Source organism: Mustela nivalis (assembly GCF_964662115.1).
Source record: "Mustela nivalis genome assembly, chromosome: 17".
Lineage (NCBI taxonomy): Eukaryota > Metazoa > Chordata > Mammalia > Carnivora > Mustelidae > Mustela > Mustela nivalis.
Window position 1 is genome coordinate 2,281,126 of NC_139036.1, and position 21,620 is coordinate 2,302,745.

A 21,620-nucleotide genomic window follows, 5' to 3' on the forward strand; every position below is an offset into this window, starting at 1 on the left:
GGTTTAGTCTTAGGGTTGGGGTTAGGGTAGGGTTAGACAGTGTTAGGGTCAGGGTTAGGGCTAGTGTAGGGGTTAGGGTTAGGTTTAGAATCAGGGTTAGGTTTAGGGTCAGGATCCGTGTTAGGGTCCGGTTCAGGGTGAGGTTTAGGGTCAGCGTCATTGGTGTTACGGTCAGGGTTTGGGTCAGGCCCACCGTCAGGTTCAGGGTCAGTGTTAGGGTCCGGGTTTGTTTCTTGGTTAGGGTCAGGGTCAGCTTCATGGTATGGTTAGGTTTAGGGCCAGGCTCACAGTCAGGGTCCTGGTCAGGGTTAGGTGTTAGTGTTAGGGTTAGGGTTAGGGTTCGGGTTTGGGTTCAGGTTTACGACTTGAGGTTAGGGTTTGGGTTCGCGTTGAGGTTCGGTGTTAGGGTTATGGTTTAGGGTTCGAGTTCCGGTTCAGATTCGGCTTAGTATTAGTGTTCTGGTTCGGGTTAGGATTAGGCCCTGCATGGTGGCTCGGGGCTGGTCCATCTGTCCTCCCAGTGCTGACCTTCCTTCTCCTTGGCCCTCTGTCATCCTGGATCCTCTCTACGTCCTCCTTAAACTATTGTGAATGTCCCCAGGAGCAGGGTGGCAGGAGTGGGGTCTCAGAGGGGCTGCCTCGATCCTGTGCCTCAGACAACACTGAGAAAGGAGCCCCAGGACATTGTGTCAGGAGGACGGGGATGAGGATCCCCTCCACCTCCTTGGGCATGAACACTGTTCCATTCCCTGCTGTCTCACCACTGCTGTGCCCAATCCTACTGAAAACACATCCGTGGCCAATCGAGCCAGAGATTCTGGGGGTGAGTCCCAGGCTGAGCCCTGCTAGGTGATAGGTGGGCCTGTGGCCTGGGATGGGTGCCGCTCACTGTTGTCTCAGACAGGAGTGCCTGTCCGCCTTCTCTCCAGGGGCCCTGCATCGGACCTCTGCTTTCTCACGTTCTCCCCAGGGCTGCTGATCTCCAGACCAGACACCTGCCAGGCTGAGGGTGACCAGCACTGCCTCCCCAGGGTTTCCTTTGCCTGAGTCCTTCCCCGGGAGCTCCTGCATCTCCTGACACATACCCCTTGTGTGCCTCTCCTCCCCCTTGAACTTGCACATGTCTAGTCTCTGTCCCTGTCTCTGTCCCTGTGGGACCCAGAGACTTGGAGCATGGAGTGGAGCAGACCCATGGGAGATCTTTCTCTGGTCTAGGGTTGTGAGCGATGCTTTTGCGCTCCGCGGTGTGTCTTCCAGCTTTCTGCATTTCCCTGGTTTCTGTGTGGGCCACAGGAGGAAACAGCCGTGTCCTGTCTGGGGACCGACTGTGGTGTCCCAGCAGGAACAGGGGCCTTGGCCCCGAGATTGTGCCCAGAATTCCTAAAGGGGTCCCTAGGATGACATCTCCTCTGTAATCCATTGGGCGTCTCAACATCCAAGAAGGGAAATTCTATGTCAAACAGAGAGAAGAAACAAAAACCAAACCTAACCCAACCCCAAACAAGGGCCCTTTGAAAATAGGTGCAGACACAAAGGCACCTATTGAGGGATTCCACTTCCAGAAACCTCCAGAACACGTGCAGGAACAGAAAGAGAAAGCAGCTTAGGGCTTGCGAGGGGCCAGGCTGGGGGGAACAATGGGCAGGAGGGCTTGGGCACAGGGTCTCCTCCTTTGGGGAAGGAGATAGCCTGCAACGATGTTCTGGGGCGTGGTGGCACAGCGTTGGGAATGCACTTCATGCTCATGACGTGTTCAAGGGAAAACAAGAACTTTTATTTAAAATAAATAATACACGGCATAGAGGAGATGGACGGCGGCGAGAACGGTGACTCCATACAGGAGAGGAAGAACACAAGGAGGGGGGATGAAACATTCTGGGGGGATGTCGGGGTCAGGGGATGGAAAACTGATGGCATTTTTCTGGGAAGATCTCCCCGCAGAGTTGTGGGCTCTGGATGCGGGTCTGGGAGGCCCTCAGGAGAAGGTGTTGGGGTAGGGGTTGGGCTAGGGGCGGGGACAGGATCAGCAGTAGTGGCCGGTGCAGGATCCAGAGCAGGAGCTGGGTCAGAGGCAGGAACAGGAGCCCAGGCAAGGGCAGGGAAAGGAGCAGGAGCAAAGGAGAGGGACTGGGTCTGGGGCGGGAACGGGGGCCTAGGCAGGGCCAAGGGAAGGGGCAGTGGTCCTGGCAGGGCCAGGGGAAGGGATGGCAGCAGTTGAAGGGGAAGACGCAGGGGCAGGGGCTGGGTCTGGGGCAGGAACAGGGGTCCAGGCGGGGAAAGTGGAGGCCTTCCTGGTAGGGGCAGGGGCAGGGGCAGGGCCAGGGGCAAGACCAGGGGTAGGACCTGGGTCTGGGGCAGGTGCAGGGGCAGTGGCCCTGGCAGGGAAAGGAGAAAGGAAAGGGGCAGGGGCAGGGGCAGACGCAGGGGTAGGGGAAGGGGCAGGAGCAGGAACTGGATCAAGTGCATTGGTGATGACTGGTTCAGGGTCAAGGGCAGGAGCTGGGTCTGGGGTGGGAGCATGGGTCTAGGCAGGGCCAGGGGAAGGGGCAGTGGTCCTGGCAGGGCCAGGGGAAGTAATGGCAGCAGTTGAAGGGGAAGACGCAGGGACAGGGCCTGGGTCTGGGGCATGAAAAGGGGCGCAGGCAGGGAACGTGGAGGCCTTCCTGGCAGAGGCAGGGGCAGGGCCAGGGGCAAGACCAGGGGTAGGACCTGGGTCTGGGGCAGGTGCAGGGGCAGTGGCCCTGGCAGGGAAAAGAGAAAGGACAGGGGCAGGGGCAGACGCAGAGGCAGGGGTACAGGCAGGAGCAGGAGCAGGAGTAGGAGCAGGAGCAGGAACTGAGGCAAGTGCAGAATCAAGGGCAGGAGCTGGGTCTAGGGCAGGAACAGGTGCACCGGCAGGGAAAGAGGAGGCCTTCCTGGCAGGGGCAGGGGCAGGGGCAGGGGCAAGAACAGGGTTAGGATTTGGGTCTGCGGCAGGTGTAGGGGCAGGTGCAGGGGCAGGACCTGGGTCTGGGGCACGTGCCGCGGCAGGTGCAGGGGCAGTGGCCCTGTCAGGGAAAGGAGACGGGATAGCAGCAGGGGAATGGGCAGGGGCCGTAGCTGGGGCAATGGCAGGGGTGATGGCCTGGGCCAGGTCAAGGGCAGGAGCTGGGTCTGGGGCGGGAACAGGGGCCTAGGCAGGGCCAGCGGAAGGGGCAGTGTTCCTGGCAGGGCCAGGGGAAGGGATGGCGGCAGTTGAAGGGGAAGACACAGGGACAGGGCCTGGGTCTGGGGCAGGAACAGGGAAAGTGGAGGCCTTCCTGGCAGGGGCAGGGGCAGGGGCAGACGCAGGGGCAGGGGCAGGGCCAGGGGCAAGACCAGGGGTAGGACCTGGGTCTGGGGCAGGTACAGGGGCAGTGGCCCTGGCAGGGAAAAGAGAAAGGACAGGGGCAGGGGCAGGGGCAGACGCAGGGGCAGGGGAAGGGGCAGGAGCAGGAGCAGGAGCAGGAGCAAGAGCAGGAGCAGGAGCAGGAACGGAGGCAAGTGCCTTGGGTCAAGGGTAGGAGATGGGTCTGGGGCAGGAACAGGGGCACCGGCAGGGAAAGAGGAGGCCTTCCTGGCAGGGGCAGGGGCAGGGGCAGGGTTAGGGTTAGGGTGAGGGGCAGGGGCAGGGGCAGGGGCAAGAACAGGGTTAGGATTTGGGTCTGCGGCAGGTGTTAGTGTTAGGGTTAGGGTTAGGTTTAGGGTTAGGATTAGGGTTAGGTTAGGGTTTGGGTTAGGGTTAGGGTTAAAGTTAGGGTTAGGGGTTAGGGATAGGGTTAGGGTTAGGTTTGGGGTTAGGGTTTAGGGTTAGGGTGAGGGTTAGGGTTAGGCATTAGGGTTAGGGTTAGGGGTTAGGGATAGGGTTAGGGTGGGGTTATGGTTAGGGTTTAGGGTTAGGGTTAGGGTTAGGCGTTAGGGTTAGGGTTAGAGTTAGGGTTTAGGGTTAGGGTTAGTGTTAGGGTCAGTGTGAGGTTCACGGTCAGGGTGAGGCTTAGGGTCAGAGTCGGGTTTAATTATGTTTCAGTATAGGGTCAGGTCAGGGTTAGGGTCAGGGCTAGGGTTTGGGGTTAGGGTTAGGTTTATTCTAAGGGTTGGGGTTAGGGTAGGGTTAGACAGTGTTAGGGTCAGGGTTAGGGCTAGTGTAGGGGTTAGGGTTAGGTTTAGAATCAGGGTTAGGTTTTGTGTCAGGTTCCGTGTTAGGGTCCGGTTCAGGGTGAGGTTTAAAATCAGCGTCATTGGTGTTACCGTCATGGTTTGGGTCAGGCCCATTGTCAGGGTCAGGGTCAGTGTTAGGGTCAGGGTTTGTTTCTTGGTTAGGGTCAGGGTCAGCTTCAGGGTATGGTTAGGTTTAGGGTCAGGCTCACAGTCAGGGTCCTGGTCAGGGATAGGTGTTAGTGTTAGGGTTAGGTTTAGGGTTCGGGTTTGGGTTCAGGTTTACGATTAGAGGTTAGGGTTTGGGTTCGTGTTGAGGTTCGGTGTTCCGGTTCAGATTCGGCTTAGTATTAGTGTTCTGGTTCGGGTTAGGATTAGGCCCTGCATGGTGGCTCGGGGCTGGTCCATCTGTCCTCCCAGTGCTGACCTTCCTTCTCCTTGGCCCTCTGTCATCCTGGATCCTCTCTACGTCCTCCTTAAACTATTGTGAATGTCCCCAGGAGCAGGGTGGCAGGAGTGGGGTCTCAGAGGGGCTGCCTCGATCCTGTGCCTCAGACAACACTGAGAAAGGAGCCCCAGGACATTGTGTCAGGAGGACGGGGATGAGGATCCCCTCCACCTCCTTGGGCATGAACACTGTTCCATTCCCTGCTGTCTCACCACTGCTGTGCCCAATCCTACTGAAAACACATCCGTGGCCAATCGAGCCAGAGATTCTGGGGGTGAGTCCCAGGCTGAGCCCTGCTAGGTGATAGGTGGGCCTGTGGCCTGGGATGGGTGCCGCTCACTGTTGTCTCAGACAGGAGTGCCTGTCCGCCTTCTCTCCAGGGGCCCTGCATCGGACCTCTGCTTTCTCACGTTCTCCCCAGGGCTGCTGGTCCCCAGACCAGACACCTGCCAGGCTGAGGGTGACCAGCACTGCCTCCCCAGGGTTTCCTTTGCCTGAGTCCTTCCCCGGGAGCTCCTGCATCTCCTGACACATACCCCCTGTGTGCCTCTCCTCCCCCTTGAACTTGCACGTGTCTAGTCTCTGTCCCTGTCTCTGTCCCTGTGGGACCCAGAGACTTGGAGCATGGAGTGGAGCAGACCCATGGGAGATCTTTCTCTGGTCTAGGGTTGTGAGCGATGCTTTTGCGCTCCGCGGTGTGTCTTCCAGCTTTCTGCATTTCCCTGGTTTCTGTGTGGGCCACAGGAGGAAACAGCCGTGTCCTGTCTGGGGACCGACTGTGGTGTCCCAGCAGGAACAGGGGCCTTGGCCCCGAGATTGTGCCCAGAATTCCTAAAGGGGTCCCTAGGATGACATCTCCTCTGTAATCCATTGGGCGTCTCAACATCCAAGAAGGGAAATTCTATGTCAAACAGAGAGAAGAAACAAAAACCAAACCTAACCCAACCCCAAACAAGGGCCCTTTGAAAATAGGTGCAGACACAAAGGCACCTATTGAGGGATTCCACTTCCAGAAACCTCCAGAACACATGCAGGAACAGAAAGAGAAAGCAGCTTAGGGCTTGCGAGGGGCCAGGCTGGGGGGAACAATGGGCAGGAGGGCTTGGGCTCAGGGTCTCCTCCTTTGGGGAAGGAGATAGCCTGCAACGATGTTCTGCGGCGTGGTGGCACAGCGTTGGGAATGCACTTCATTCTCATGACGTGTTCAAGGGAAAACAAGAACTTTTATTTAAAATAAATAATACACGGCATAGAGGAGATGGACGGCGGCGAGAACGGTGACTCCATACAGGGGAGGAAGAACACAAGGAGGGGGGATGAAACAATCTGGGGGGATGTCGGGGTCAGGGGATGGAACTAACGGCATTTTTCTGGGAAGATCTCCCCGCAGACTTGTGGGCTCTGGATGAGGTTCTGGTAGGCCCACAGGAATGGTGTTGGGGCAGGGGTTGGGCTAGGGGCGGGGACAGGGTCAGCAGTAGTGGCCGGTGCAGGATCCAGAGCAGGAGCTGGGTCAGAGGCAGGAACAAGAGCCCAGGCAAGGGCAGGGAAAGGAGCAGGAGCAAAGGAGAGGGACTGGGTCTGGGGCGGGAACAGGGGCCTAGGCAGGGCCAGGGGAAGGGGCAGTGGTCCTGGCAGGGCCAGGGGAAGGGATGGCAGCATTTGAAGGGGAAGACGCAGGGGCAGGGGCTGGGTCTGGGGCAAACAGGGGTCCAGGCGGGGAAAGTGGAGGCCTTCCTGGCAGGGGCAGGGGCAGGGCCAGGGGCAAGACCAGGGGTAGGACCTGGGTCTGGGCCAGGTGCAGGGGCAGTGGCCCTGGCAGGGAAAGGAGAAAGGACAGGGGCAGGGGCAGGGGCAGACGCAGGGGCAGGGGAAGGGGCAGGAGCAGGAACTGGGTCAAGTGCATTGGTGATGACTGGTTCAGGGTCAAGGGCAGGAGCTGGGTCTGGGGTGGGAGCATGGGTCTAGGCAGGGCCAGGGGAAGGGGCTGTGGTCCTGGCAGGGCCAGGGGAAGGAATGGCAGCAGTTGAAGGGGAAGACGCAGGGACAGGGCCTGGGTCTGGGGCATGAAAAGGGGCGCAGGCAGGGAACGTGGAGGCCTTCCTGGCAGAGGCAGGGGCAGGGCCAGGAGCAAGACCAGGGGTAGGACCTGGGTCTGGGGCAGGTACAGGGGCAGTAGCCCTGGCAGGGAAAAAAGAAAGGACAGGGGCAGGGGCAGATGCAGGGGCAGGGGAACGGGCAGGAGCAGGAGCAGGAGCAGGAGCAGAAGCAGGAGCAGGAACGGAGGCAAGTGCAGGTTCAAGGGCAGGAGCTGGGTCTGGGGCAGGAACAGGGGCACCAGCAGGGAAAGAGGAGGCCTTCCTGGCAGGGGCAGGGGCAGGGGCAGGGTCAGGGGCAGGGGCAGGGGCAGGGGCAGGGGCAAGAACAGGGTTAGGATTTGGGTCTGCGGCAGGTGTAGGGGCCGGTGCAGTGGCAGGACCTGGGTCTGGGGCACGTGCCGGGGCATGTGCAGGGGCAGTGGCCCTGTCAGGGAAAGGAGACAGGATAGGAGCAGGGGAATGGGCAGGGGCAGGTGCTGGGGCAATGGCAGGGGTGATGGCCTGGGCCAGGTCAAGGGCAGGAGCTGGGTCTGGGGCGGGAATAGGGGCCTAGGCAGGGCCAGCGGAAGGGGCAGTGTTCCTGGCAGGGCCAGGGGAAGGGATGGCGGCAGTTGAAGGGAAAGACACAGGGACAGGGCCTGGGTCTGGGGCAGGAACAGGGAAAGTGGAGGCCTTCCTGGCAGGGTCAGGGGCAGGGGCAGACGCAGAGGCAGGGGCAGGTCCAGGGGCAAGACCAGGGGTAGGACCTGGGTCTGGGGCAGGTGCAGGGGCAGTGGCCCTGGCAGGGAAAAGAGAATGGATAGGGGCAGGGGCAGGGGCAGACGCAGGGGCAGGGGAAGGGGCAGGAGCAGGAGCAAGAGCAGGAGCAGGAGCAGGAACGGAGGCAAGTGCCTTGGTGATGACTGGTGCAGGGTCAAGGGCAGGAGCTGGGTCTGGGGCAGGAACAGCGGCACCGGCAGGGAAAGAGGAGGCCTTCCTGGCAGGGGCAGGGGCAGGGGCAGGGGCAGGGGCAGGGGCAGGGGCAGGGGCAAGAACAGGGTTAGGATTTGGGTCTGCGGCAGGTGTAGGGGCAGGTGCAGGGACAGGACCTGGGTCTGGGGCACGTGCCGCAGCAGGTGGAGGGGCAGTGGCCCTGTCAGGGAAAGGATACGGGATAGGAGCAGGGGAATGGGCAGGGGCAGGAGCTGGGGCAAGGGCAAGTGTGATGGCCTGGGCCAGGTCAAGGGCTGGAACTGGGTCTGGGACGGGAACAGGGGCCTAAGCAGGGCCAGGGGAAGGGGCAGTGTTCCTGGCAGGGCCAGGGGAAGGGATGGCGGCAGTTGAAGGGGAAGACACAGGGACAGGGCCTGGGTCTGGGGCAGGAACAGGGAAAGTGGAGGCCTTCCTGGCAGGGGCATGGGCAGGGGCAGACGCAGGGGCAGGGGCAGGTCCAGGGGCAAGACCAGGGGTAGGACCTGGGTCTGAGGCAGGTACAGGGGCAGTGGCCCTGGCAGGGAAAAGAGAAAGGACAGGGGCAGGGGCAGACGCAGGGGCAGGGGAAGGGGCAGGAGCAGGAGCAGGAGCAAGAGCAGGAGCAGGAGCAGGAACGGAGGCAAGTGCCTTGGTGATGACTGGTGCAGGGTCAAGGGCAGGAGCTGGGTCTGGGGCAGGAACAGGGGCACCGGCAGGGAAAGAGGAGGCCTTCCTGGCAGGGGCAAGGGCAGGGTAAGGGTCAGGGTCAGGGCCAGAAGCAGGGGCAGGGGCAAGAACAGGGTTAGGATTTGGGTCTGCGGCAGGTGTAGGGGCAGGTGTAGGGGCAGGACCTGGGTCTGGGGCACGTGCCGGGGCAGGTGCAGGGGCAGTGGCCCTGGCAGGGAAAGGAGTCGGGATAGGAGCAGGGGAATGGGCAGGGGCAGGAGCTGGGGCAAGGGCAGGGATGATGGCCTGGGCCAGGTCAAGGGCAGGAGCTGGGTCTGGGGCGGGAACAGGGGCCTAGGCAGGGCCAGGGGAAGGGGCAGTGTTCCTGGCAGGGCCAGGGGAAGGGATGGCGGCAGTTGAAGGGGAAGACACAGGGACAGGGCCTGGGTTTGGGGCAGGAACAGGGAAAGTGGAGGCCTTCCTGGCAGGGTCAGGGGCAGGGGCAGACGCAGAGGCAGGGGCAGGGCCAGGGGCAAGACCAGGGGTAGGACCTGGGTCTGGGGCAGGTATAGGGGCAGTGGCCCTGGCAAGGAAAAGAGAAAGGACAGGGGCAGGGGCAGGAGCAGGAGCAAGAGCAGGAGCAGGAGCAGCAATGGAGGCAAGTGCCTTGGTGATGACTGGTGCAGGGTCAAGGGCAGGAGCTGGGTCTGGGGCAGGAACAGGGTCACCGGCAGGGAAAGAGGAGGCCTTCCTGGCAGGGGCCGGGGCAGGGGCAGGGTCAGGGTCAGGGTCAGGGGCAGTGGCAGGGGCAAGAACAGGGTTAGGATTTGGGTCTGCGGCAGGTGTAGGGGCAGGTGCAGGGGCAGGACCTGCGTCTGGGGCACGTGCCGGGGCAGGTGCAGGGGCAGTAGCCCTGTCAGGGAAAGGAGACGGGAGAGGAGCAGGGGAATGGGCAGGGGCAGGAGCTGGGGCAAGGGCAAGTGTGATGGCCTGGGCCAGGTCAAGGGCTGGAGCTGGGTCTGGGGCGGGAACAGGGACCTAGGCAGGGCCAGGGGAAGGGGCAGTGTTCCTGGCAGGGCCAGGGGAAGGGATGGCGGCAGTTGAAGGGGAAGACACAGGGACAGGGCCTGGGTCTGGCGCAGGAATAGGGAAAGTGGAGGCCTTCCTGGCAGGGGAAGGGGCAGGGGCAGACGCAGGGGCAGGGGCAGGGCCAGGGGCAAGACCAGGGGTAGGATCTGGGTCTGGGGCAGGTGCAGGGGCAGTGGCCCTGGCAGGGAAAAGAGAAAGGACAGGGGCAGGGGCAGGGGCAGATGCAGGGGCAGGGGAAGGGGCAGGAGCAGGAGCAGGAGCAAGAGCAGGAGCAGGAGCAGGAACGGAGGCAAGTGCCTTGGTGATGACTGGTGCAGGGTCAAGGGCAGGAGCTGGGTCTGGGGCAGGAACAGGGGCACCGGCAGGGAAAGAGGAGGCCTTCCTGGCAGGGGCCGGGGCAGGGGCAGGGTCAGGGTCAGGGTCAGGGGCAGTGGCAGGGGCAAGAACAGGGTTCGGATTTGGGTCTGCAGCAGGTGTAGGGGCAGGTGCAGGGGCAGGACCTGGGTCTGGGGCACGTGCAGGGGCAGGTGCAGGGGCATTGGCCCTGTCAGGGAAAAGAGAAAGGACAGGGGCAGGGGCAGACGCAGGGGCAGGGGAAGGGGCAGGAGCAGGAGCAGGAACGGAGGCAAGTGCCTTGGTGATGACTGGTGCAGGGTCAAGGGCAGGAGCTGGGTCTGGGGCAGGAACAGGGGCACTGATAGGGAAAGTGGAGGCCTTTCAGGCAGGGGCACGGGAAGGGGCAGGGGAAAGGGCAGGAACAGGGTTAGGACCTGGGTCTGGGGCCGGTGCAGGGGCAGGTGCCTGGGCAGTGGCCCTGGCAGGGAAAGGCGAAGGGATAGGGGCGGGGGCAGGGGCAGGGGCAGGAGCTGGGGCAAGGGCAGGGGTGATGGCCTGGGCGAGGTCAAGGGCAGGAGCTGGGTCTGGGGCGGGAACAGGGGCCCAGGGAGGGGTCGGGGAAGGGGTGGGACCAAGGGAGGATCTGGGTCATGGGCCAGAACAGGAGCACAGGCAGGGGCAGGGGAAGTGGGAGTCGCTCTGGCAGGGGCAGGGGCAGGGGGAGCGGCAGGAGCAGCGGTGGGGGCAGGAGCAGGAGCCAGCTCTCCCCGGACAGCATCAGCATCTTCGTGGGCAGGCGCCCGGGCACCTGTGGGCTCCCGGTCTCCCGCCGAAGTGACTCCAGACACCATGTGCCCCTCCGGAGTGGCTGAAGTTGGGAGTGGGTCTAGCTCCTCCACTGGAGAAGCTGGGAGAGGAGAGAAGGTCACCCGCGGGCCTGCCTCTCCCTGTGGCTTTGCAGAGACAGAGCCCAGCCCGGGGCCTCCCGGAGAAGCCGCAGCCACGAAGGAACCCTCCCCGGGACGTCTCCCCGACTGCAGTCCACCCCCTGGGTGCTCCGAGCCAAGTCGAGGCTCCTGGCCCCACACCGGCCTGTGGGGGCTTCTCCCTGTGGGGCCCAGCACCGACCCCTCCCCACACAGCCACAGGCACCCCACCCCAGCCTTCTCACCCTCGGACTTGGCCTCCGTGGGCTCCGTGTCCAGGACCGCAGTGCAGTGGAGTACCGCGGGCAGTGGTCTGGGAGGTAGCGAGGGCCTTCCCAGGACCGGGGACTCCGTGGTCGGGGAGGGGTGCGTGTCTTCCCGCCTCCTTCCTAGTTCATCCGTGGCCTGCCAAGGCAGAGACGGGGAGTGTGCAAGAGGCGTCAGAGCCCTGCCCAGCCATACCCACCGTGCTCCTGCCCAGTGCCCCTGCTTCTCCCAGATCCCACGCAGACCTGTGTGTGCACAGCCCCGCACCTGGGTCAGTGACCCGTCCCTGCAGGGTCTCAGGATCAACCCTGGGTAGAAGGGTGCAGCCCCCACACTCCGTCCCACCCTGCCAGCCTTAACCTGGGGTGTGAACATGACCTGCCCACCAGGCATCTGAACCCTCATCAGCCTGCTCCTGCTTGGGGCGTCTCCACCCCCCCATGAGCTCTCTTTACACACACACACACACACACACACACACACACACACGGGGAGGAGACGTAGGCCTACACGGGTCGGTCAGAAGGTGTGGGGCTGTCTGACTCTGAGCCTCCCGGTATCACCTTTTGATTCTTTTTGCCAAAGGGCCAGAGTCGTCGGGGAAGCCTGACACGACCTGCCCAGTGGGGGGACGTGTTTGGCGGGCGAGCTCTCCTCTGCCTGCATCCTCTGGGCTTCGGTAGGCAGCAGCAGAACATGTCGCTTCCTTCAGGATCTGCCCAGAAATGAGCTGGGCAGGGGGGTTTTCTCTGGAATGTGGGTGCCTGGATACGTGGGTTCCAATTCCGTTGGGCTGTGTCATCAGGGAAGTGAGGTCACCACTGCCTGGGGGCTCCTTACCGGACTTCCTGCTCCCACGAGAGCTCCCTGAGGGTTAGGGTTAGGGTTAGGGTTTAGGGTTAGAGTTAGTGTTAGGGTCAGTGTCAGGTTCACGGTCAGGGTCAGGCTTAGGGTCAGAGTCAGGGTTTAGTTAGGTTTCAGTATAGGGTCAGGTCAGGGTTAGCGTTAGGGTTAGTTTTAGGGTCAGGGTTAGGGTCAGGGTTAGGGTTTGGGGTTAGGGTTAGGTTTAGTCTTAGGGTTGGGGTTAGGGTAGGGTTAGACAGTGTTAGGGTCAGGGTTAGGGCTAGTGTAGGGGTTAGGGTTAGGTTTAGAATCAGGGTTAGGTTTAGGGTCAGGATCCGTGTTAGGGTCCGGTTCAGGGTGAGGTTTAGGGTCAGCGTCATTGGTGTTACGGTCAGGGTTTGGGTCAGGCCCACCGTCAGGTTCAGGGTCAGTGTTAGGGTCCGGGTTTGTTTCTTGGTTAGGGTCAGGGTCAGCTTCATGGTATGGTTAGGTTTAGGGCCAGGCTCACAGTCAGGGTCCTGGTCAGGGTTAGGTGTTAGTGTTAGGGTTAGGGTTAGGGTTCGGGTTTGGGTTCAGGTTTACGACTTGAGGTTAGGGTTTGGGTTCGCGTTGAGGTTCGGTGTTAGGGTTATGGTTTAGGGTTCGAGTTCCGGTTCAGATTCGGCTTAGTATTAGTGTTCTGGTTCGGGTTAGGATTAGGCCCTGCATGGTGGCTCGGGGCTGGTCCATCTGTCCTCCCAGTGCTGACCTTCCTTCTCCTTGGCCCTCTGTCATCCTGGATCCTCTCTACGTCCTCCTTAAACTATTGTGAATGTCCCCAGGAGCAGGGTGGCAGGAGTGGGGTCTCAGAGGGGCTGCCTCGATCCTGTGCCTCAGACAACACTGAGAAAGGAGCCCCAGGACATTGTGTCAGGAGGACGGGGATGACGATCCCCTCCACCTCCTTGGGCATGAACACTGTTCCATTCCCTGCTGTCTCACCACTGCTGTGCCCAATCCTACTGAAAACACATCCGTGGCCAATCGAGCCAGAGATTCTGGGGGTGAGTCCCAGGCTGAGCCCTGCTAGGTGATAGGTGGGCCTGTGGCCTGGGATGGGTGCCGCTCACTGTTGTCTCAGACAGGAGTGCCTGTCCGCCTTCTCTCCAGGGGCCCTGCATCGGACCTCTGCTTTCTCACGTTCTCCCCAGGGCTGCTGATCTCCAGACCAGACACCTGCCAGGCTGAGGGTGACCAGCACTGCCTCCCCAGGGTTTCCTTTGCCTGAGTCCTTCCCCGGGAGCTCCTGCATCTCCTGACACATACCCCTTGTGTGCCTCTCCTCCCCCTTGAACTTGCACGTGTCTAGTCTCTGTCCCTGTCTCTGTCCCTGTGGGACCCAGAGACTTGGAGCATGGAGTGGAGCAGACCCATGGGAGATCTTTCTCTGGTCTAGGGTTGTGAGCGATGCTTTTGCGCTCCGCGGTGTGTCTTCCAGCTTTCTGCATTTCCCTGGTTTCTGTGTGGGCCACAGGAGGAAACAGCCGTGTCCTGTCTGGGGACCGACTGTGGTGTCCCAGCAGGAACAGGGGCCTTGGCCCCGAGATTGTGCCCAGAATTCCTAAAGGGGTCCCTAGGATGACATCTCCTCTGTAATCCATTGGGCGTCTCAACATCCAAGAAGGGAAATTCTATGTCAAACAGAGAGAAGAAACAAAAACCAAACCTAACCCAACCCCAAACAAGGGCCCTTTGAAAATAGGTGCAGACACAAAGGCACCTATTGAGGGATTCCACTTCCAGAAACCTCCAGAACACGTGCAGGAACAGAAAGAGAAAGCAGCTTAGGGCTTGCGAGGGGCCAGGCTGGGGGGAACAATGGGCAGGAGGGCTTGGGCACAGGGTCTCCTCCTTTGGGGAAGGAGATAGCCTGCAACGATGTTCTGGGGCGTGGTGGCACAGCGTTGGGAATGCACTTCATGCTCATGACGTGTTCAAGGGAAAACAAGAACTTTTATTTAAAATAAATAATACACGGCATAGAGGAGATGGACGGCGGCGAGAACGGTGACTCCATACAGGAGAGGAAGAACACAAGGAGGGGGGATGAAACATTCTGGGGGGATGTCGGGGTCAGGGGATGGAAAACTGATGGCATTTTTCTGGGAAGATCTCCCCGCAGAGTTGTGGGCTCTGGATGCAAGTCTGGGAGGCCCTCAGGAGAAGGTGTTGGGGTAGGGGTTGGGCTAGGGGCGGGGACAAGATCAGCAGTAGTGGCCGGTGCAGGATCCAGAGCAGGAGCTGGGTCAGAGGCAGGAACAGGAGCCCAGGCAAGGGCAGGGAAAGGAGCAGGAGCAAAGGAGAGGGACTGGGTCTGGGGCGGGAACGGGGGCCTAGGCAGGGCCAGGGGAAGGGGCAGTGGTCCTGGCAGGGCCAGGGGAAGGGATGGCAGCAGTTGAAGGGGAAGACGCAGGGGCAGGGGCTGGGTCTGGGGCAGGAACAGGGGTCCAGGCGGGGAAAGTGGAGGCCTTCCTGGTAGGGGCAGGGGCAGGGCCAGGGGCAAGACCAGGGGTAGGACCTGGGTCTGGGGCAGGTGCAGGGGCAGTGGCCCTGGCAGGGAAAGGAGAAAGGAAAGGGGCAGGGGCAGGGGCAGACGCAGGGGTAGGGGAAGGGGCAGGAGCAGGAACTGGATCAAGTGCATTGGTGATGACTGGTTCAGGGTCAAGGGCAGGAGCTGGGTCTGGGGTGGGAGCATGGGTCTAGGCAGGGCCAGGGGAAGGGGCAGTGGTCCTGGCAGGGCCAGGGGAAGGAATGGCAGCAGTTGAAGGGGAAGACGCAGGGACAGGGCCTGGGTCTGGGGCATGAAAAGGGGCGCAGGCAGGGAACGTGGAGGCCTTCCTGGCAGAGGCAGGGGCAGGGGCAGGGCCAGGGGCAAGACCAGGGGTAGGACCTGGGTCTGGGGCAGGTGCAGGGGCAGTGGCCCTGGCAGGGAAAAGAGAAAGGACAGGGGCAGGGGCAGACGCAGAGGCAGGGGTACAGGCAGGAGCAGGAGCAGGAGTAGGAGCAGGAGCAGGAACTGAGGCAAGTGCAGAATCAAGGGCAGGAGCTGGGTCTAGGGCAGGAACAGGTGCACCGGCAGGGAAAGAGGAGGCCTTCCTGGCAGGGGCAGGGGCAGGGGCAGGGGCAAGAACAGGGTTAGGATTTGGGTCTGCGGCAGGTGTAGGGGCAGGTGCAGGGGAAGGACCTGGGTCTGGGGCACGTGCCGCGGCAGGTGCAGGGGCAGTGGCCCTGTCAGGGAAAGGAGACGGCATAGCAGCAGGGGAATGGGCAGGGGCCGTAGCTGGGGCAAGGGCAGGGGTGATGGCCTGGGCCAGGTCAAGGGCAGGAGCTGGGTCTGGGGCGGGAACAGGGGCCTAGGCAGGGCCAGCGGAAGGGGCAGTGTTCCTGGCAGGGCCAGGGGAAGGGATGGCGGCAGTTGAAGGGGAAGACACAGGGACAGGGCCTGGGTCTGGGGCAGGAACAGGGAAAGTGGAGGCCTTCCTGGCAGGGGCAGGGGCAGGGGCAGACGCAGGGGCAGGGGCAGGGCCAGGGGCAAGACCAGGGGTAGGACCTGGGTCTGGGGCAGGTACAGGGGCAGTGGCCCTGGCAGGGAAAAGAGAAAGGACAGGGGCAGGGGCAGGGGCAGACGCAGGGGCAGGGGAAGGGGCAGGAGCAGGAGCAGGAGCAGGAGCAAGAGCAGGAGCAGGAGCAGGAACGGAGGCAAGTGCCTTGGGTCAAGGGTAGGAGATGGGTCTGGGGCAGGAACAGGGGCACCGGCAGGGAAAGAGGAGGCCTTCCTGGCAGGGGCAGGGGCAGGGGCAGGGGCAGGGGCAGGGTTAGGGTTAGGGTGAGGGGCAGGGGCAGGGGCAGGGGCAAGAACAGGGTTAGGATTTGGGTCTGCGGCAGGTGTTAGTGTTAGGGTTAGGGTTAGGTTTAGGGTTAGGATTAGGGTTAGGTTAGGGTTTGGGTTAGGGTTAGGGTTAAAGTTAGGGTTAGGGGTTAGGGATAGGGTTAGGGTTAGGTTTGGGGTTAGGGTTTAGGGTTAGGGTTAGGGTTAGGGTTAGGCATTAGGGTTAGGTTTAGGGTTAGGGGTTAGGGATAGGGTTAGGGTGGGGTTATGGTTAGGGTTTAGGGTTAGGGTTAGGGTTAGGCGTTAGGGTTAGAGTTAGGGTTTAGGGTTAGGGTTAGTGTTAGGGTCAGTGTGAGGTTCACGGTCAGGGTGAGGGTTAGGGTCAGAGTCGGGTTTAATTAGGTTTCAGTATAGGGTCAGGTCAGGGTTAGGGTTAGGGTGAGGTTCACGGTCAGGGTTAGGGTCAGGGCTAGGGTTTGGGGTTAGGGTTAGGTTTATTCTAAGGGTTGGGGTTAGGGTAGGGTTAGACAGTGTTAGGGTCAGGGTTAGGGCTAGTGTAGGGGTTAGGGTTAGGTTTAGAATCAGGGTTAGGTTTTGTGTCAGGTTCCGTGTTAGGGTCCGGTTCAGGGTGAGGTTTAAAATCAGCGTCATTGGTGTTACCGTCATGGTTTGGGTCAGGCCCATTGTCAGGGTCAGGGTCAGTGTTAGGGTCAGGGTTTGTTTCTTGGTTAGGGTCAGGGTCAGCTTCAGGGTATGGTTAGGTTTAGGGTCAGGCTCACAGTCAGGGTCCTGGTCAGGGATAGGTGTTAGTGTTAGGGTTAGGTTTAGGGTTCCGGTTTGGGTTCAGGTTTACGATTAGAGGTTAGGGTTTGGGTTCGTGTTGAGGTTCGGTGTTCCGGTTCAGATTCGGCTTAGTATTAGTGTTCTGGTTCGGGTTAGGATTAGGCCCTGCATGGTGGCTCGGGGCTGGTCCATCTGTCCTCCCAGTGCTGACCTTCCTTCTCCTTGGCCCTCTGTCATCCTGGATCCTCTCTACGTCCTCCTTAAACTATTGTGAATGTCCCCAGGAGCAGGGTGGCAGGAGTGGGGTCTCAGAGGGGCTGCCTCGATCCTGTGCCTCAGACAACACTGAGAAAGGAGCCCCAGGACATTGTGTCAGGAGGACGGGGATGACGATCCCCTCCACCTCCTTGGGCATGAACACTGTTCCATTCCCTGCTGTCTCACCACTGCTGTGCCCAATCCTACTGAAAACACATCCGTGGCCAATCGAGCCAGAGATTCTGGGGGTGAGTCCCAGGCTGAGCCCTGCTAGGTGATAGGTGGGCCTGTGGCCTGGGATGGGTGCCGCTCACTGTTGTCTCAGACAGGAGTGCCTGTCCGCCTTCTCTCCAGGGGCCCTGCATCGGACCTCTGCTTCCTCACGTTCTCCCCAGGGCTGCTGGTCCCCAGACCAGACACCTGCCAGGCTGAGGGTGACCAGCACTGCCTCCCCAGGGTTTCCTTTGCCTGAGTCCTTCCCCGGGAGCTCCTGCATCTCCTGACACATACCCCCTGTGTGCCTCTCCTCCCCCTTGAACTTGCACGTGTCTAGTCTCTGTCCCTGTCTCTGTCCCTGTGGGACCCAGAGACTTGGAGCATGGAGTGGAGCAGACCCATGGGAGATCTTTCTCTGGTCTAGGGTTGTGAGCGATGCTTTTGCGCTCCGCGGTGTGTCTTCCAGCTTTCTGCATTTCCCTGGTTTCTGTGTGGGCCACAGGAGGAAACAGCCGTGTCCTGTCTGGGGACCGACTGTGGTGTCCCAGCAGGAACAGGGGCCTTGGCCCCGAGATTGTGCCCAGAATTCCTAAAGGGGTCCCTAGGATGACATCTCCTCTGTAATCCATTGGGCGTCTCAACATCCAAGAAGGGAAATTCTATGTCAAACAGAGAGAAGAAACAAAAACCAAACCTAACCCAACCCCAAACAAGGGCCCTTTGAAAATAGGTGCAGACACAAAGGCACCTATTGAGGGATTCCACTTCCAGAAACCTCCAGAACACGTGCAGGAACAGAAAGAGAAAGCAGCTTAGGGCTTGCGAGGGGCCAGGCTGGGGGGAACAATGGGCAGGAGGGCTTGGGCTCAGGGTCTCCTCCTTTGGGGAAGGAGATAGCCTGCAACGATGTTCTGCGGCGTGGTGGCACAGCGTTGGGAATGCACTTCATTCTCATGACGTGTTCAAGGGAAAACAAGAACTTTTATTTAAAATAAATAATACACGGCATAGAGGAGATGGACGGCGGCGAGAACGGTGACTCCATACAGGGGAGGAAGAACACAAGGAGGGGGGATGAAACAATCTGGGGGGATGTCGGGGTCAGGGGATGGAACTGACGGCATTTTTCTGGGAAGATCTCCCCGCAGAGTTGTGGGCTCTGGATGAGGTTCTGGTAGGCCCACAGGAATGGTGTTGGGGCAGGGGTTGGGCTAGGGGCGGGGACAGGGTCAGCAGTAGTGGCCGGTGCAGGATCCAGAGCAGGAGCTGGGTCAGAGGCAGGAACAAGAGCCCAGGCAAGGGCAGGGAAAGGAGCAGGAGCAAAGGAGAGGGACTGGGTCTGGGGCGGGAACAGGGGCCTAGGCAGGGCCAGGGGAAGGGGCAGTGGTCCTGGCAGGGCCAGGGGAAGGGATGGCAGCAGTTGAAGGGGAAGACGCAGGGGCAGGGGCTGGGTCTGGAGCAAACAGGGGTCCAGGCGGGGAAAGTGGAGGCCTTCCTGGCAGGGGCAGGGGCAGGGCCAGGGGCAAGACCAGGGGTAGGACCTGGGTCTGGGCCAGGTGCAGGGGCAGTGGCCCTGGCAGGGAAAGGAGAAAGGACAGGGGCAGGGGCAGGGGCAGACGCAGGGGCAGGGGAAGGGGCAGGAGCAGGAACTGGGTCAAGTGCATTGGTGATGACTGGTTCAGGGTCAAGGGCAGGAGCTGGGTCTGGGGTGGGAGCATGGGTCTAGGCAGGGCCAGGGGAAGGGGCTGTGGTCCTGGCAGGGCCAGGGGAAGGAATGGCAGCAGTTGAAGGGGAAGACGCAGGGACAGGGCCTGGGTCTGGGGCATGAAAAGGGGCGCAGGCAGGGAACGTGGAGGCCTTCCTGGCAGAGGCAGGGGCAAGGCCAGGAGCAAGACCAGGGGTAGGACCTGGGTCTGGGGCAGGTACAGGGGCAGTAGCCCTGGCAGGGAAAAAAGAAAGGACAGGGGCAGGGGCAGATGCAGGGGCAGGGGAACGGGCAGGAGCAGGAGCAGGAGCAGGAGCAGAAGCAGGAGCAGGAACGGAGGCAAGTGCAGGTTCAAGGGCAGGAGCTGGGTCTGGGGCAGGAACAGGGGCACCAGCAGGGAAAGAGGAGGCCTTCCTGGCAGGGGCAGGGGCAGGGGCAGGGGCAGGGGCAGGGGCAGGGGCAGGGGCAAGAACAGGGTTAGGATTTGGGTCTGCGGCAGGTGTAGGGGCCGGTGCAGTGGCAGGACCTGGGTCTGGGGCACGTGCCGGGGCATGTGCAGGGGCAGTGGCCCTGTCAGGGAAAGGAGACAGGATAGGAGCAGGGGAATGGGCAGGAGCAGGTGCTGGGGCAATGGCAGGGGTGATGGCCTGGGCCAGGTCAAGGGCAGGAGCTGGGTCTGGGGCGGGAATAGGGGCCTAGGCAGGGCCAGCGGAAGGGGCAGTGTTCCTGGCAGGGCCAGGGGAAGGGATGGCGGCAGTTGAAGGGAAAGACACAGGGACAGGGCCTGGGTCTGGGGCAGGAACAGGGAAAGTGGAGGCCTTCCTGGCAGGGTCAGGGGCAGGGGCAGACGCAGAGGCAGGGGCAGGTCCAGGGGCAAGACCAGGGGTAGGACCTGGGTCTGGGGCAGGTGCAGGGGCAGTGGCCCTGGCAGGGAAAAGAGAATGGATAGGGGCAGGGGCAGGGGCAGACGCAGGGGCAGGGGAAGGGGCAGGAGCAGGAGCAAGAGCAGGAGCAGGAGCAGGAACGGAGGCAAGTGCCTTGGTGATGACTGGTGCAGGGTCAAGGGCAGGAGCTGGGTCTGGGGCAGGAACAGCGGCACCGGCAGGGAAAGAGGAGGCCTTCCTGGCAGGGGCAGGGGCAGGGGCAGGGGCAGGGGCAGGGGCAAGAACAGGGTTAGGATTTGGGTCTGCGGCAGGTGTAGGGGCAGGTGCAGGGACAGGACCTGGGTCTGGGGCACGTGCCGCAGCAGGTGGAGGGGCAGTGGCCCTGTCAGGGAAAGGATACGGGATAGGAGCAGGGGAATGGGCAGGGGCAGGAGCTGGGGCAAGGGCAAGTGTGATGGCCTGGGCCAGGTCAAGGGCTGGAACTGGGTCTGGGACGGGAACAGGGGCCTAAGCAGGGCCAGGGGAAGGGGCAGTGTTCCTGGCAGGGCCAGGGGAAGGGATGGCGGCAGTTGAAGGGGAAGACACAGGGACAGGTCCTGGGTCTGGGGCAGGAACAGGGAAAGTGGAGGCCTTCCTGGCAGGGGCATGGGCAGGGGCAGACGCAGGGGCAGGGGCAGGTCCAGGGGCAAGACCAGGGGTAGGACCTGGGTCTGAGGCAGGTACAGGGGCAGTGGCCCTGGCAGGGAAAAGAGAAAGGACAGGGGCAGGGGCAGACGCAGGGGCAGGGGAAGGGGCAGGAGCAGGAGCAGGAGCAAGAGCAGGAGCAGGAGCAGGAACGGAGGCAAGTGCCTTGGTGATGACTGGTGCAGGGTCAAGGGCAGGAGCTGGGTCTGGGGCAGGAACAGGGGCACCGGCAGGGAAAGAGGAGGCCTTCCTGGCAGGGGCAGGAGCAGGGTAAGGGTCAGGGTCAGGGCCAGAAGCAGGGGCAGGGGCAAGAACAGGGTTAGGATTTGGGTCTGCGGCAGGTGTAGGGGCAGGTGTAGGGGCAGGACCTGGGTCTGGGGCACGTGCCGGGGCAGGTGCAGGGGCAGTGGCCCTGGCAGGGAAAGGAGTCGGGATAGGAGCAGGGGAATGGGCAGGGGCAGGAGCTGGGGCAAGGGCAGGGATGATGGCCTGGGCCAGGTCAAGGGCAGGAGCTGGGTCTGGGGCGGGAACAGGGGCCTAGGCAGGGACAGGGGAAGGGGCAGTGTTCCTGGCAGGGCCAGGGGAAGGGATGGCGGCAGTTGAAGGGGAAGACACAGGGACAGGGCCTGGGTCTGGGGCAGGAACAGGGAAAGTGGAGGCCTTCCTGGCAGGGTCAGGGGCAGGGGCAGACGCAGAGGCAGGGGCAGGGCCAGGGGCAAGACCAGGGGTAGGACCTGGGTCTGGGGCAGGTATAGGGGCAGTGGCCCTGGCAGGGAAAAGAGAAAGGACAGGGGCAGGGGCAGGAGCAGGAGCAAGAGCAGGAGCAGGAGCAGCAATGGAGGCAAGTGCCTTGGTGATGACTGGTGCAGGGTCAAGGGCAGGAGCTGGGTCTGGGGCAGGAACAGGGTCACCGGCAGGGAAAGAGGAGGCCTTCCTGGCAGGAGCAGGGGCAGGGCCAGGGGCAGGGGCAAGAACAGGGTTAGGATTTGGGTCTGCGGCAGGTGTAGGGGCAGGTGCAGGGGCAGGACCTGCGTCTGGGGCACGTGCCGGGGCAGGTGCAGGGGCAGTAGCCCTGTCAGGGAAAGGAGACGGGATAGGAGCAGGGGAATGGGCAGGGGCAGGAGCTGGGGCAAGGGCAAGTGTGATGGCCTGGGCCAGGTCAAGGGCTGGAGCTGGGTCTGGGGCGGGAACAGGGACCTAGGCAGGGCCAGGGGAAGGGGCAGTGTTCCGGCCAGGGCCAGGGGAAGGGATGGCGGCAGTTGAAGGGGAAGACACAGGGACAGGGCCTGGGTCTGGCGCAGGAATAGGGAAAGTGGAGGCCTTTCTGGCAGGGGCAGGGGCAGGGGCAGACGCAGGGGCAGGGGCAGGGCCAGGGGCAAGACCAGGGGTAGGATCTGGGTCTGGGGCAGGTGCAGGGGCAGTGG

General features: G+C 61.9%; 1 protein-coding gene across 1 annotated transcript; it reads right to left on the minus strand.

Moving 5' to 3' along the window:
- Nucleotides 1–5,977: 5,977 nt before the first annotated feature.
- Nucleotides 5,978–11,689, minus strand: LOC309852205 (uncharacterized protein; the record flags this gene model as incomplete). The annotated part of the gene is made up of 4 exons (XM_082708502.1): nt 11,519–11,689; nt 10,934–11,093; nt 9,994–10,669; nt 5,978–6,074 (listed from the first exon to the last, which is right to left on the minus strand). The coding sequence occupies exons 1-4, from the start codon at nt 11,651–11,653 to the stop codon at nt 5,978–5,980; spliced, it is 1,068 nt and encodes a 355-aa protein (XP_082564628.1). The 5' UTR covers nt 11,654–11,689.
- Nucleotides 11,690–21,620: the final 9,931 nt, after the last annotated feature.